Genomic DNA, 16,717 nt, shown 5'->3' with positions numbered 1-16,717 from the left:
AGTAAAAGTGTGTGTATAAAATAAGACATACATACCTATGTATATCACACCTTACTCAATAATTTCATTTTTATTAATTGAATTTTCAGCTTAATTAAATATTGTATTCCAAATGCGTCCATTCATATTCTTTTAAATCAAGATTTCTTGTCATTAAAAATTTTGGTATTATTTTTATTTATCGTTTTAGTTTTACATATATTAAAAAAAATCATCTACATACATACTACATGTATTTCAAAATGCGATTCGAAAATTCAAAACAAAAAATACTCGGATATGAAAATCTAATTTACAAACTAATAAATTCTAAATTACTTACCATGTTTGATATTATATGTAGGTACTTATTTTGAATGTTGTACATACAACTTTTAAAGACATTGTATTCAAAATTTAAAGTAAAAACCAATCTGTTTCATGTCGCTTAGAGTTAAAAGCACAATCATAATAAAAATTATTTACGCAACTACGGTTTTAGATTGATCAATTTTTACTAATATAAAATAATTGCTTTGTATTATAGGATAAAAAAAGTAATATTTCATTATCAAATGCGGAAATAATTATTTTATATGAAAGCATTTGGATACATTCATTGGATTTAATATTTAAAATATGAATCAAAGTAATTTTCTTATTTTATCCAATGTTTTACCTTAAAAACGTTCGGGAACTTACCCTAATTTTTGACCTAACCCTTGCGTAATTTTACCACACGTGTCTAAATCCTAAAAGTAATTGAACTCGAATTGAATTCAAGTAATTCCTTTTATATATTAAATGTACGAGAGCTTCGAAATATATTTTTTTTCCATAATTGTTTATTTCTTTGTGGTGAAATATTTCGTTTGCAGTGGAAATAAATTATCGCAATAAATCACAAGCCGTATCCCTTCGCCATCAATACAATGTTTCCGATCGATTAAATTTGGCTTTTCCTTCTCTTTTCAGATGCCAAATTGAAATTGTTGTCTCTAATCGCTCCCGGTCAGACGCTGGTGTCGAAAATAAACAGCAGTGGCCTCTCAGTCCCTACTCAATCGAGGCAGATAGACAAAGATCCCGCTGTTAAAGAAGATAAATACGATTTGAGATCGTATTTTGGCTTCACAGTCGATCCCCTGGGACCAGACGTAACTCCTGACGATCAAAAAGGTGATGAATCTGAAAGAACTTCACCGTCGACGACGATGAAAACGACCATCGAAAGTTTGCACGTTGTTACTTATTCGCCGGCGAAGGTATTCGGCGATTCGTCGAATAGGACCAAAAAGAAAGAAGATCTGAGGTTTGACGATTCCGAAATCAACACGGATACTCCAGAAGAAGATATAGAAAATACGGCGTATCCCGACGAAGGTGCCATCGACGTAATAGAGGACAGCGGAGTGAAAGTGCAAGGACACGCTGACATCGTCACGAGATTTCTGCGGATCGTCGAATCCCAGCATCTCCTAGGAGAAAACTGCACAGCTGGCACCGATCTTAATTTAGGCGAGGGAGTTGTAGATAGATATGCTCAAGAGAGGTTCAGGGTAGAAGCAGACGTCGCTGTCAATAGAGCGAACATGCTGACTCGCCTCTGGAAATATGCCGGTCCAGAAATCATGTTCTCGGAGTATTTGCAACATGCCAACGTGTTCTCCATGGTTGAATTCGACGACGACATATTCGCAGCCGGAAACTGCTACGATCAGTACCAGTACAAGGATTACCAGTTGTTCTGTCCGTTTGCGTATCGGTTGCCCGAGGGACCGATCCTCGTCAAGGATCTGGCTGTAGAATACAAATACTTGAGCAACACGTCCGAGTGGTTTTACATAGCCAGGAAGAATGCAGAAAACGTCATACACAACTACAACCAATTCAGCAAGGGTAAGTTTTTATATCTCCATTTGATTGATTAGTCTTCATATAAACATATTTCGCTAGTTCGAGGTCTCAATTTCCCCTCCATCATAATTATGTCATGGGTGAACTACACGTGTAAAACGATTACTCTACGAAAAAAGAAGTCTAATTTAGAGTTCATTTTGTTTGGTTTTGATTTTTAAATGCTTTTTATTATTTCGAAATTATGTTCACAATACATCTAATATCTATTTTAATGGCTACTCATCTAATGATCATTTACTATTTTACAATTTTAATATAATTTGGTTAGTAATCACAATATTATATTATTCTAATGTCAATGTACAGCATAATAGGAAAAATAGCTCAAAAACTTATTCGATGTTATTTATTCAACTGCAACGCTTTAAGCTGCGTCCAAATTAGGAGATCAGGCGCGCGCAAAGGCACATAGCAAAATGGGACACAAAGCACGCACCAACCAACATACCGAACACTGAAAAATAAGGTACGCACAAAAAAATACGGACACACAAGACGCTCACAGATATCACCTACAGAACGCATTGTGAATCCATGTTTATTCTTGCGTGTCTAATCAGGGCGCAGCTTTATGCAAAATTCTGACGAAACTTTGAAAAGGGTGCTTCGTATTTCAAAATAGCATATCCTTAAATCCTCAAAGTATTTATCGAAAACATCAAGTAAAGGTCAAATAATAACAATAGTTATTATCCAATATAACTAGACATATATACATACATGCGTACATATATTGGATAATGTATGCACTGTTATTGAAATCCAATTAATCTTTGATCAAATTTCAATTATGACTTCAAACGTCAACTACAATATCAATAGTGTAAATGTGAACATATGTTTCCATTATTGTTGTCTTTGTATTTAAAATACGTGGTATACTTGAAATTATACATTGTACGTGCGTATTATACAGTGTATGTACGTATGTACATAAATATGTTCAGAGGCACATAATCAAACTATATATAAATTAAATATACATATCATATATCACATATGTATTTACCAGTGGCATGTAGTGAAATTCTCCGTTTTCCACGTACGTGAGCGCGAGTAGGATACAAGAGGACTAGGTGACGTCATATCGAATCCCCTCGTATCCTGCTCGCGCACACTTAAGCCTGAGCGACAAAAAAGAAAGAAAAAATTAAATGTGACCGACTCATTACTTTATCTATGTATTTGAGGAATATAAGAAGTACATAAAACAAAATATTTTAACCTCAACCGGAAGTAGTACTTTAACTCTAATAATTTCATGTATATATTATAGAAGTTTAAGCTTAATACTACGATAATATGCATGTAAAATTAAGTGAAGACCCGACAACCAGAAGTGGCAGTTTAATCTTGCTCGATTTTTCTTCCACTATTTTTATCGATCCTCTAAATATGAGTGGTCTTCATTAAAAAATTCCAGTATAATCTTTGTATCAATGTCGTGTGTAAACAAAAAAAAAGATTTTTTTTCAAAAATGTCGTGACCACACGATTTTTTCCACATTACTGAAAGTATGAAGCTGAAAATTAGTATTTGTATTTTTTATGTACTAATTTTGAGTTGCTAAGGTTTTGGTTGGAAATCGTGAACTGGAAGTAGTGATTTTTTTTGACCTTTTAAATTATTTCTATCTTCTTGATATTTTATTTTTATAATATACTAGCTGAATCCGGCATGCGTTGCAACGCCACAATAACGCATGCAATTCCCGTTCCCTATCCCGATCCCGTTCTCGTTCCCGTTCCCGTTCCCATTTGTCGGAAAAACGCAGGCAGCGAACACGTTGGTCGCAACGCGAAAACTTTTGAAATTATAGCGTTGCAAAGGCACCCATTCCCGTTTTTCCCGTTTCCGTTCCCATTTTTCCCCGTTTTTTTTTTCATAGTAATCTTCCCGGATATGCATACAACAAATCCTGAAAGTTCCATCGTAATTGGTTCAGTGGCCTAGGAGCCTATTCGAGACACACACATATATTTATATATATATATATATATATATATATATATATATATATATATATATATATATATATATATATATATATATATATATATATTTATTTTTTTTATTTTTTTTTCCTTACATTGGCACTCCAACTTGTATCGAAAATGCTTTCGTAGCCGGTATGTGTGAACATGTACATACATATGTTGCGTCATTATTGAATTTTGTTTTTGTATACATCTTATATTCTTCAAATAAAAAAGTCATGGTCTGGCCACATTTGATTTGTTTTCGTTTTAGTTAAAATTACCTGGATGGAAAAAAAAACTAACCGCGAAATTCGCAAAATCAATAAAATGAAGTGTTCTTAATATACATATATGCGTGTACATATATTAGAATATGTACATATGTATGTATGTACATATATTAGACTTCATCAAATGGCCCAACCGCAAAAGGCTCATGGATTTAATATAATTGACGTCGTATGAGCAAAGTTAGTAAAAATATTACTTTTCCACGCAACAATAACGTAATTTGAGAGCTCATTTTTTTTTTATCCTTAAATGCGAGAGCCGAACCCTTCGCTTCAGCCAAGTCCATCTAGTTGAAAAGTGAAAAGCAACAATAATATGTTTCGCTAATATTATTTCGAGATAATGATATTTTTCACCGCAGTATCTAAATACATATATGTATGGTTATATACAATAAATTATCATCTACCTACCCTGTTTCTTTCCGGGAAAAACCCCTTTTGTTCAATCAATAGCGAAATAATCTACGCAGCGCCTATAAGTGCTCCCCCCTGGAGAATGGCTTATTTTTCGCCCTACTCTTAAATTTTTCTCGGAAATTTGAATAAAATTAAATTTTAGCCCGTACATAAGTATCAATACGGGGAGGAAGGAACAGGGTTAGTGAGGAGCAAGCCGACCGGTTTAGGGGCTCCAGTAGCCGCGAATACAAATGATGAATTACGGATCCGTGAGGTATGGACCAACTGAACGCTTTGGCGTCCCTTATTTATCGTCAGTTAACTTAACTCGCCCGGCAAGGTTTAAGTGCTTTCTCGCCTTAAATTAAATTTCTCGTTTGTGTCCATCACCATTTTGACTTATAGCACCTGTCTTGATTTTATTGAATATAAAGGTACATCCAGAATTTTAAATTCTATTTAATGTTGCCTTATTCATATTATTATTTACGTCAAAATTTGACACCCGTTGTGATTGTATTGCACTTTACACGGAAGTTTCTGACAAAATGGTTTTTTGTTTATTAGTCAAAAAAAAAATCATAACCAACCCAATTGAACTGAGATAGATGACTTTTCAGCTTTTTACTTTATCTATGTACGTAGTAGTAAGAGATGAATCGTGATCATGCAAAAATTCGAACTCGGCATCGATTAATGATCATGATTTCATGATCTAGAAAAAATGCTTGTGTTTGTGTTCAAATTTTTCTTTCACTATTTTTTTTCGACTTCTCATACGTGTGTATAAGGAGTCGATTTTATGTACTTGAATTTTCATTAGAAAATTCAAGTACATATAATCCTTGTCAAATGCAAATCAAAATTTTGTGGCCACGATTCTTTCCACAGCCCTGAACGTATCAAGCTGAAAAATTATATTTGTATTATTTATTTAATAACTTAGAGTTGATAAGATTTTGATCATATGTAATTCGCAAACCGAAAGTAGTAATTTTGTTTTAAATAATAAAATAGTTTTAAACAAAATCCGACAGCCAGAAGTAGAACTTTTGTCTTTTGTAAGTTTCCCTACATTTGCGCTCAATTTGTTTCAAAAATGATCTTTAAGTTATTATTATTATAAGATTTTCCATTTGTATTATGTACATATGTACACAAAGTATTAATAAAAATTCGGGTGTGACCAACACACGACTTTATCTACTATGTATTTGACGTAAATAAGAAGTATAAAAAACAAAATTCGATAATGACCGTGTATGTACATATGTTTCATTATCGAATTTTGATTTTTTTACTTCTTATTTACCTCAAATACATAGTAGATAAAGTCGTGTCTTGGTCACACCCGAATTGTTATTAATACTTTGTGTACATATGTACATAATACAAATGGAGAGTCATGATACACAACAGCCCTCTTGGGGAAATTTTAATTTTTCAAACGGGCTCAAGATTCCATTGTTACAATGATGCTTCGCTATTGATATGTATGTGTTTATATAATATATTGATACAGCTGATACAACACGCGTAATTGACGGAAATGAAAAATTTCCAAACAAATAAACACGCAGAAATCTGGCCTTTTTAAAAAATAAAGTAAAAAGAGCCCAATGCACCTTCCTAGACAATTAATTACAAACATTGCAGCATTTTTATAACATAAAGCGCTGTATTTTGAGAGACTGAAGAACACTAAATTAAGAATTAATTAAGTAATTACTTAATCCAGATGCTTTTTGCCAAGTTGGTGGAGGAACCGTTTCAACAATGAAAGCAGAATAAATTGGCAAACTCTGATAGGAAACGATTGTCATGGAGTAACAAATATCCAATTCTGACCAGCAGCATTAAAGATTAGCATGAGATCGAACTCGGTAATCGCTCGGTGCTAAACATAAACGCAACCACCGAGCCATACTGTTGGCTATACATCGAATTGAAATTATTTTTTCCTTTTGATTATAAGTAGAGAAAATTTAATTTTCAATTTTCCTTCGAGTTCCGACTTGTAGATGTGTCGCTAGAGAACATGGATCCTGTGAAGTATCATTTTCAGTTTAAATTTAATTACATTCCCCATTTTTCAAATATCTATTATTTTAATAGAGTACCTTAACATGCGAAATATTTTCGTTTAAAATGATTTCAATTTATTTGTCGATTCGTTCGTTTTCTTTTCACAGAGTATTTGTTTTTCCCGATTCGTGACCAAAATAACTTAAATACTTAACAAACGTAAGCTTCGAAGAAGTAAGCTCATTTGTGTAAATCTTCACTCATTGTTCTGTAAATTTACGAACACTTGGGAAATGTAAAATATTTTTCCTCGGGAGATTTTGAAAATTTCCAATCGATTTATATAATTGTTTACACGTTCGTCAAAATTTCTAAGCTTCTTTACGCAATAAATATAGAAAATGTATTTTTTTATTCCGTTTAAAACATAATTCGAGCATCTTATAAATTGTATGGCAATATCTATGCGAACGCAAACAATCTTCGGTTATTTTCCAAAGCACAAATTTTCTTCAGGGATATTTTTTACGTCCCCTTTTCAAGATAACACTCGTAGCGGTTGTTGACGATTTTTAAACATTCTTTTTTATGTCGTATAAAGGAAGTTATTTCGAGCGTATACGGATTTCGCTCCCTGTGGAATGCAATATTTCTTTCAAAAACGTAAGACCCGTTCGTAGATAACATTGAGAACTGAACAAAAGTAATGTCACGGTATATTCCGATATCGATTAATTCGTACTTGAAACGCATTCGTGGCACCTTTGACAATACAAAATTCCACAATCCGTTCATTATGTAAAATACATGCAAATTTTCGAATGATTCCCTCAAATTTGACACAGCCACTTTGCGCCAGATCTCCGCCATGTTGATCTGTCGCCAACGTCTGCTCGAAGTATCTACTCAAAATACATACACACATACATATATGCATATATGTATGTATTTTCTCACTCACTCATACTAGCACTGGTCTAAATATGTATCATAAACGTGACATACATACGTCCATATATCTACAAATATGATACTTGTACTTGGGTGTGTGGCACATGTGCCTTTCAGCGAGGGCCACATGTCGCATGGCAGAGCTAAACTTGCCTAAAAGCCCAATATTTGCAACCTAAAGGTAGGCTGAACGAATAATATACATACATACAGTGTACGTATGTAAATAGAGGTACACACATATATATGTATATACAGTTCGTTAACTTAAAGCCTTAATAAGCGGCGTGCTCGCTCGATTCTCACTTCTCATACACGTTAATTTTCATAACAAGTTCAAAACCAAACACTGGTGCTCTCGCTAATCCGCCACGTGTCTTTTCAGTCTGAATTAATTATTCTGGTCTATGTGATTGTCTTGACTAGATGATTAATTTTAACGAGATATGTATGTGTGTATGTACATACATAGATACATACATACATACATACATATAAGTAAGTAGTACGTGGTGTGGGCAATTTTAAGACAATTTAATCTTTATCGTGCCGCGAACGACTGCACTCGATGAGTGTAGAAGTTTCCGTATATTAGACTTCCACGTGCGTGCTTATGACAAAATTAAATAGTATTTTTTTAGATTCACAATTCACGAAATATGCCATAATAATTTATGTATGTATGTATGTACATATATAATTTATTCAGAAAATATAATGCTCTTAGATTTATAAATTAAAATAAATAATTCTTTTGCATGTTTATTTTTAGGGATTATATTAAAATACATTGCAATCTGAAAGTCAAATACTAAAATACCAGGGTTTAATTACATTTGAAAAATAAATATTTGAAAAGTTCTCGTCGGCTGCACAAAGAAAACGGTCCTTTGAATCTTCTCCAAGTATTAATAATATTCTACAAAAACAGGATCATATTGCACTTTTTGCATAAAACATGACCAAAATTTTTTTACGGAAATTAAATGACTTTAATTTTATTTATTTTTATTCAATTTAAGATCTTTAATCGTTATTACAGTACATAAAACGTATTATTTACAATTTATTTTATTCATGATTTTGTAGGCAGTAAAATTAAATTATAATAGGAAATATTTGGAATTACAAATTTAAAAAAGTTAAAATCTGAAATAATTCCACTTTTCTTGCGAAATATGGTTGATAAATTATTCGAATAACGAATAGTTAAAAATAGGACGAATAATTCGAATATTATTAAAGTCACTCAGTACTACTTACATATGTACATACAATGTATGTACATATGTAGGTACATACGGTGAGTTTTGAAAAGGTTTTTACTTTGTTTGTAACTGGTAATAATGCTTAAGTTTTAATGATGTAACAAATGTTAGTTGGTCTTATTACATACATATGTATATTGAAATGTTATGTTCGTTTGATCTTTTTAACAGCCAACTAAGCTAATTTATACGCTAATTTGTGAATCTAGTAGCAGTGCAATCGAGTAAATGACGATATATAGCCTTTGTTGAATGAAATTTCTTGTCAGATGGACTGTAGCAAATACATTCAATATCAATTTTAAATTGGAATTTATTTTTCTCTATATAAATGTTGGCATAAAAAAATATTCCGACATGCTTTTAGGAAAATTGCACTTCATAAAATGAAAATCGGCTCTGAGCATTCGATAAGTTTTTAGCTGATAGAGAAAGCTTGAATGTGTGCTGGTAGTAATACTATAACAAGGCAATTTAATTTGATTTGCTGCAGTCCTTTTTACTATTGAGTTTAGATAATTTATTTGGAGTAAACGTAAATTTACCTTTATATTTTTGAAAATAAAATTCTCGCCGTAGTGAGCCACCAAAAAAGCTTTTGTCTGAATACGTATTTCTATTGTTCACGTAAAATATGAAACCTGTTCTCATAATCCGAATTTTCAATCTAAAATGAAACAATTCTGTTTTCGCAAGCAGGACATATCACTCAGCAACTTTGCCCTTCTATTATTATACCATTTCCTTTACAACTGGCTATTTCACTAGAATGTTTCTACTCATTGTGTTTTTAAAATATGAATAGACTATTTTCGTATATAAAAATGTGATCGCGACTCAAAGAATTTTACAGTAATATTTTACGACAATTTCGATCACCAATTTCCTGAACCAGTTAATGTACTATGTACTTTTAATATTTGTATATCACACCGAATGTTTGAAATTTTTTACCGTTTACTTTGCACTAGATAAATTCGTTTCTTTTGTACGATACTTACATAGTTTATCCAACTCTATCCAACCGTTTATTATTTATGCCTAATAAATAATAAACGGTTTGATAAATTCCCGAAATGTAAGCGATTATAATAATTTTTCAAACATTTACCACCTCACTATAGAAAATACTATGACCAATCGACCAAGCCTAAGATTTGCTAATTTTCAAAAAAAAATATGTCAAAAAAAAATTCCACGATGACGCACATACGTACATATGTATATACATACAAATGTACATATATCGGCTATGAAAATGTTCTCGTTTGAGTGCTAGTGTAGTAGTGTAATCACATATTTTGGATTTTCAGTGAGACAAAATTTCTACTTCCAGTTGTCGGATTTTATTAAAAAAAAACTATTGCTTTACATATGTATATACATAACTATTTATATTATACTAAGCATAACATATTAAGAAAATAGAAGTAATTTAAAAGGTCATAATAAAATATTGTTTAAACAAAAATTACTACTTAATTTTTAACCAATTTTTTATCTTGTCTTAAAAACCTTATCAACTACATATAATTTCTAACAAAAAAAAGAGTAAAAATATAAATTTTCAGCTCGATACGTTCAGTGTGGTGTGGACAATATCGTGTGATCACAACATTTTTTAATTTTTTAAAAGGAAAGAATTTCACTTCTGGTTTTTCAAATTGGTTAATATTTCTTCATTAACATAAAATTTGAACGAGGATTGATTGGTATAACACTATCACAAAACTTCATCTATTATTAATACGTACATATTAAGTTTTCAGCCCAGTTCGGTCCGGGACAGAAATTCTCGGGAGCTCACGGAATTTTAGATATCCCGTGTCCAACGTTCCCTTTAACAATATATGAAGTTTTGTTAAACTTCATAACAATATATGAAGTTTTGTGATCATGTGAAAATTCGAACTCGTTTTCTTATTGTGTGTGCGGATAATCAACACTGAATCTTCTGAAAAAAATTCGGGTGTGACCAACCCAAGACTTTATCTATATATTTGAGGAATATAAAAATGTTACAAAACAAAATTCGATATTGAACTGATGACTATGATAGCGATACAAATTGAGCGCAAATGTATGGAGACTTGCACAAAACAAAAGTTCTACTTCCGGTTGTCAGATTTTGTTCAAATTTTTTTTATTACTAAAAATCACTATTAGTATTATACTCATTAAATATCAAGAAAAAAAAACTAATTTTACAGGTCAAAATAAAATAATGAAATATTGTTTTAAAAAAAATACTACATCCGGTTTACAAATTCTGACCAAAAGCCTACCAGCTCTAAGTTAGTAAATGAAAGATATAAATATGAATTTTCAGCTAAATACGTTTAGGGGTGTGGACAGAGTAGTGGGCACAACATTTTTGACCTTTCTACGAGGAAAAAAATCCCACTTCCGGTTCATTAAATTAAGTGATTTTTTTTTATTTTTACTTAAAATTACGATTTTTATTATACACAATAAATATCAAGAAGCTTAAAATAATTTAAAAGGTCAAAATAAAATAATTGAAAAATAATGAAATATTGTTTTAAAAAAAATACTACTTCCGGTTTACGAATTCTGACCAAAACCCTACCAGATCTAAGTTAGTACATAAAGGATATAAATATTAATTCTCAGCTTAATAAGTTTAGGGATGTGGACAGAGTAGTGGGCACAACATTTTCAACCTTACTAAGAGAAAAAAATCCCACTTCCGGTTTATAAATATTAATATTTTTTTTTATTTTCATCACATTGCTACAAGAATTATACTTGAATTTTTTTGTGACGAACACACATGTCTAAGGGGTCGAAAAAAATAGTGGAAGAAAAATCGAACAAGAGTAAACTGCCACTTCCGGTTGACAGATGCTTACTAAATTTTATAAATAACTTTTTATTAAGCTTAAACTTCTAGATATGAAATTTCAGTTCAATAAACCAAAAAGTTTTTGATAAAAACATAAAAAACCTCGATTCTCTAGAGTAAAAGTACTACTTCCGGTTCAGATAGAAATATTTAAAAAATATTAAATTATAAAAATTATTATTTCTATTATATTTAAAAAAATTCAGTCTGATTCAGTTAGTGGTTTGGGATAAATTTGAATTCAAAAACTTAAAAAAAATAGGACACCTATAAGGGGAGGTACCATTTCCGGTCAACTTAAGAATTTGAAAAAATTTAACGTCGTGTCGATAAGAATTTCAGTAACCGATACTAAGTTTCAGTTTGATAAGACTAACGGTGTTTAAAATATCCCCAAAATACACACACACACAGACACACACATTTTTTCTAGATCATTAAAACGTGATCAGTGATCGATTCTGAGTTCGAATCAGTCAAAATCTCGAGTTCGAATTTTCGCATGATCACAAAACTTCATCTATTGTTACTACGTACATATGTAGATAAAGTAAAAAATAATAATGTGTGCTGTAATACGTTTATTCTGCTCTTCCAAGATTCTAGACATATCGAATTAAAAGAAGTCAAACAGAAATAGTGTTTTCGAAACTGTAAATTGGACTTAAACACATTCAAATATAACAGCTGAAATGACTTAAAATGACATGGCAAAATATTTTCACGGCAAGATATTTTCAATTCTGTCCTTTCTATCGACCCAAAATTTATACACCACATTTAAGTCAACATTTTTCCCGGATGAAATGTATGTTTATCTGAATCACTATGTGTAATGGTTAATTATTCGGTAAATGTTTGAATCAAACCAGTCTTTACTTTATCGGCAACTATAAATTTAAGATAATAATATAATATTTTTTATGCATATTTGCGATCATATTTTTGTCACCAATTGGTATTATTTGAGTATCAGTCTCTCTAATTGATCTTTTCCGCATTAAAAATCTACAGCTCTTCCTATGCGGCCTGATCAAAATTACGCCTCTCCAAATTTTTCTTCGGCAAAACACATTAATAGATGATCACAGAGCAATTGGATGAATCTCAAAATCCCGGTTGTATTTATATCACTGCTATTTAATGATAATATATTTTTCATCTCACTTGAATATTGATCTCTTAGTTTATTGATCTTTGCTTTTGCAAATTAGGTGGCTTCTATAGTATTTATTTATTGGAGTATCATGTTTGTGCCCTTGTTCTATGCAATAATCTATAAGGAATTATAATTACGCATGAAAGCGCTTTCTGCGAAATGCCTCGATAGCGACCAAAATAGGTTGACATGAACCAACATCACTCTCCATAACTTTGGATAATTCTATAAATTAAGAATGTGTAATATTTCATGAGCGTAATAAAACCTTTTTGATGATTTGGTGTATTTTCAGCAAAGCTAAAATCTTGGAAAGGAAACTGTTCTTTACAATATTTCTGTGTGGGGGATGAAAACATGTACATATGTACATATGTATGCGGACACCTTTTATATGAGTTAAATTCTTCTTAACCATTTAAATAACGATTTGATTGAAATATTTTTCCCGGGAATTTTTATCTCAAATCCCGGGAAAAATATTTCAAAGAAACGTTATATGTATATAAAGGCGAATGTATGTAAATATGTCCTACGATGAAACTATTATGAAGCGGGTGTATTCTTCTTGTATTCCACGATTCCACAACGGAAGAAAATCTTTTAGATTCCGATGAATATGAGACAATCGTGTGTTTGACGACGAATAAAAAATAAAATAAGCAGTTATTATAGATAAAACTACAAAATAGCATATATAAAAATAGCCTCGATATTAAAAAAGAAACCTTACATATATTAATATAAAATAAATTAAATTGAAACAATAAATTACATAAAAAAACATGCGGGAACTCAGGAATCCCGGAAACGATCCCGGGCTCCATCTCTTGTCCCGGGAATTGAATTAGTCCGGGAATTCTGAAACCCTAGTACATACATATATATAAAGTAAAATTGTACAAAGGATTCAGTAATTAATTATCCATGTCAAGATCTATGGTATGTAAATGTTAATTTTGTTGCCATAGTAATGTGTATCAAAACACATTATTTTCATATCAAAACATTATTTTCACATACATATGTACATATGTAATCGATATATAAAAAGTAATGTTCAACGATCCAGATTATTTTCATTGGATATTAGACCAATGTATGTAGATATTTTCATTAGATAATAGACCATTATAAAACATCGATTTAATAATCGTATATAAAATATTAATATACACACTATGTATTATCAAATTGAGAATGAGTCACTTTAGCCACATGTTTGTGTACTATATACACATTTATACATATGCAGTACTGCATATGTACATGGGTAATTTAAAAGTTAAATAAAACCTTGCATAAAAATTCTACTTTAAACATATGTACATATACGTATACATATATGTACATTCTCGTTCTCAATTTTATTGTATTATACATCAATTAATGTATCGCATTTAGAAAAGCCTCAAAAGTTTCCAGATTTGACGGTAGCCTTGTTTAATCCGATTTGAAATCCTTGCGCGACGCGACGGTGTTGAACTTTAAAGTTAATTTTACATAAGCTATCACATTATCACTATACTGTGTTGTTTAACATGTACAAGTATAAATACGTGCCTACATTAGGGATCCCATAATTGTGGAGATGGCGACTGGGACGCTTTGGAATTAATTAATAGAATTCACACAAAATTGAAAAACTCATGATTTCAACAATCTTTTAACACATTCTTAACTCTTACCCTTAACTAGTGATATTTTTAGACTAAACATCTACAGTTTAAAACAAGGGCGTCATGTCAGCTTTTTCCCAAGGGGAGTGCAACTTTTTGACTAGTTGTTTCTATAGGGGGGGGAGGGGGTCGTAATACATATGTTAAAAATTGTAAAATGTCTGCATATATGTATGTATATGTACGTGAACTATTTTTTTTACTTTTATTATCAGTGGCTGGCAGAGGCTTAGTGGTGCCTGGGAAAATCTCTTCAATTGTATACCCTTTCAATTAATTTTAATTTTTGCTTTATCTATGTACGTAATAACAATAGATGAATTTTTTTTATTATGCGAAAATTCGAACTCGAGATTTTGACTGATTTGAACTCAGAATCGATCAATGATCACGTTTTCATGATCTAAAAAAAATGTGTGTGTGTGTGTGTGTGTGTATTTTGGGGATTTTTCGAACACCGTTAGTCCTATTGAACTGAAACTTAGAATCGGTTACTGAAATGCTAATCGATAAGACCGGAAGTAGAAATTTTTTCTTGTGTAAGTTTCCCTTTTTTCGCGCTCAAGTTGCATCTAAAATGCTCTCATAGCCAATATGTGTGAACGTGTATGTATGTATGTATGTTTCACTATCGAATTTTGTTTTTTATACTTCTTATATTACTCAAATACATACATATGTATAGTCGTGGGTTGGTCACATCCCAATTTTTTATTTTGTATTGAAAATGTATTATTCTTTCTTTGAAGGAGTAAAATTGTGAATAATTCCAAATCTAAATCCAAGAATTGTGTTGCCTTGCATTGAATTTAAAATACACATAAACCATTTAGTTAAAATTAAGCCATTGAAGATCTCAAATACTTTTTGGGCATATAAAGTTTACTGAAAGATTTTTCAGCTGATGCGGTGGTTACTAGCAAATTCTATTTGCTCCCTTAAAATTTTCATGATTTGCTGTTTAATCACTGACATGTGTATTTAAAGAATTTTCAATAGCGGGAACAATACCTCGCTTGTTTAATGTGACAAGAATTCGTGAATTCGTTGCATTCATTTAATATTTGTATTTACAATACAAATTTGTGATGACGATTTTACCTTTACAAATTTTATCCTAACATTTCCTAGTTGTTGTCTGACTAACTAGCTTAATAGAATACCCGGACAACTGACTCACGAACCGGGACACACACCTATAAACCGGGACATGTCCCAGAGTACCGGGATGTATGGCAGCCCTAGCCTACATCAACACAAGATAAAACTTTGTCGCATCATCCCCTTCTGCGGTCGGATAAATTTAACGCTACATGTCGTTTCCATTTTATAAAGTAAAAAATAAAAAGAACAGCATTTCAGTATGCCTTCGGCTCCCGCATATCATACTTATACTTTAATAAATCCCTTCAATATTACACTTACACGAAGTCATGCAAACTTTACCTTTTAGCTTGGGTTGCTTCGAATTCCTTGACTTATATCTCAAAGGTCATCATGTTCGTGCAGGCGAAACTAACTACAAGACAAATAAACTTTTACTGTAACCGACTTCCGAAAGATGACGGATGCAAGTGGATTAATTTTTCAGTTGAATAAAAACAAATGCTCGTATGTGATTCAACGCACGTTCAAAAAATATATTAAGGATAATTTGTCAAGGGACTGAGAATTCATTACTTTATTTGTGTACGTCAATAGATTTTTTTAATGTATTGTGCTGAGTATTTATTTTGTAAATATAAATATATATATCATCATCATCATTTACAGCCATGCGCCATCCACTGCTGGATGAAGGCCTCTCCAACACGCTTCCACTCGTCTCTGTTTTGCGCAACACTCATCCATCTCACCCCGCATATTTTCCTAATTTCGTTCACCCATCTTCCCTGTATCTCTTCACTCTATCTACTATGTTCACTACCCTTGTCATACTTCTCACCCACGTGTTCCGCTTTCTGTCTTTCCTCATTATGCCAAGCACACAGCGTTCTATACTTCTTTGAGTGCATTGGATTTTATGTAGCATCTTGGTGTTCAGTGTCCAAGTTTCACATCCATACGTCATCACTGGCAAAACGCATTGATCAAAGATCTTTTTCTTCAGGCAGAGTGGCATTTTTGATTTAAAAACAGCATTCATCCGTCCAAATGCACTCCATCCTAATTTAATACGTCTCCAGACCAGTCAAATA

General features: G+C 31.8%; 1 protein-coding gene across 1 annotated transcript in view; it reads left to right on the top strand.

The window, feature by feature from the left end:
- Positions 1–16,717, top strand: part of LOC143916942 (metabotropic glycine receptor) — a 298,569-nt gene that overhangs the window by 1,748 nt on the left and 280,104 nt on the right. The window contains exon 2 of the mRNA XM_077438248.1: positions 955–1,878. Coding sequence (XP_077294374.1) covers positions 955–1,878 — 924 coding nt within the window. The remainder of the gene's footprint in view (positions 1–954; positions 1,879–16,717) is intronic.

Source organism: Arctopsyche grandis, chromosome 1 (genome assembly GCF_051622035.1).
Source record: "Arctopsyche grandis isolate Sample6627 chromosome 1, ASM5162203v2, whole genome shotgun sequence".
NCBI lineage: Eukaryota > Metazoa > Arthropoda > Insecta > Trichoptera > Hydropsychidae > Arctopsyche > Arctopsyche grandis.
Note: the sequence above shows the minus strand (reverse complement) of the source record. Positions and strands in the feature narration are given on the sequence as shown.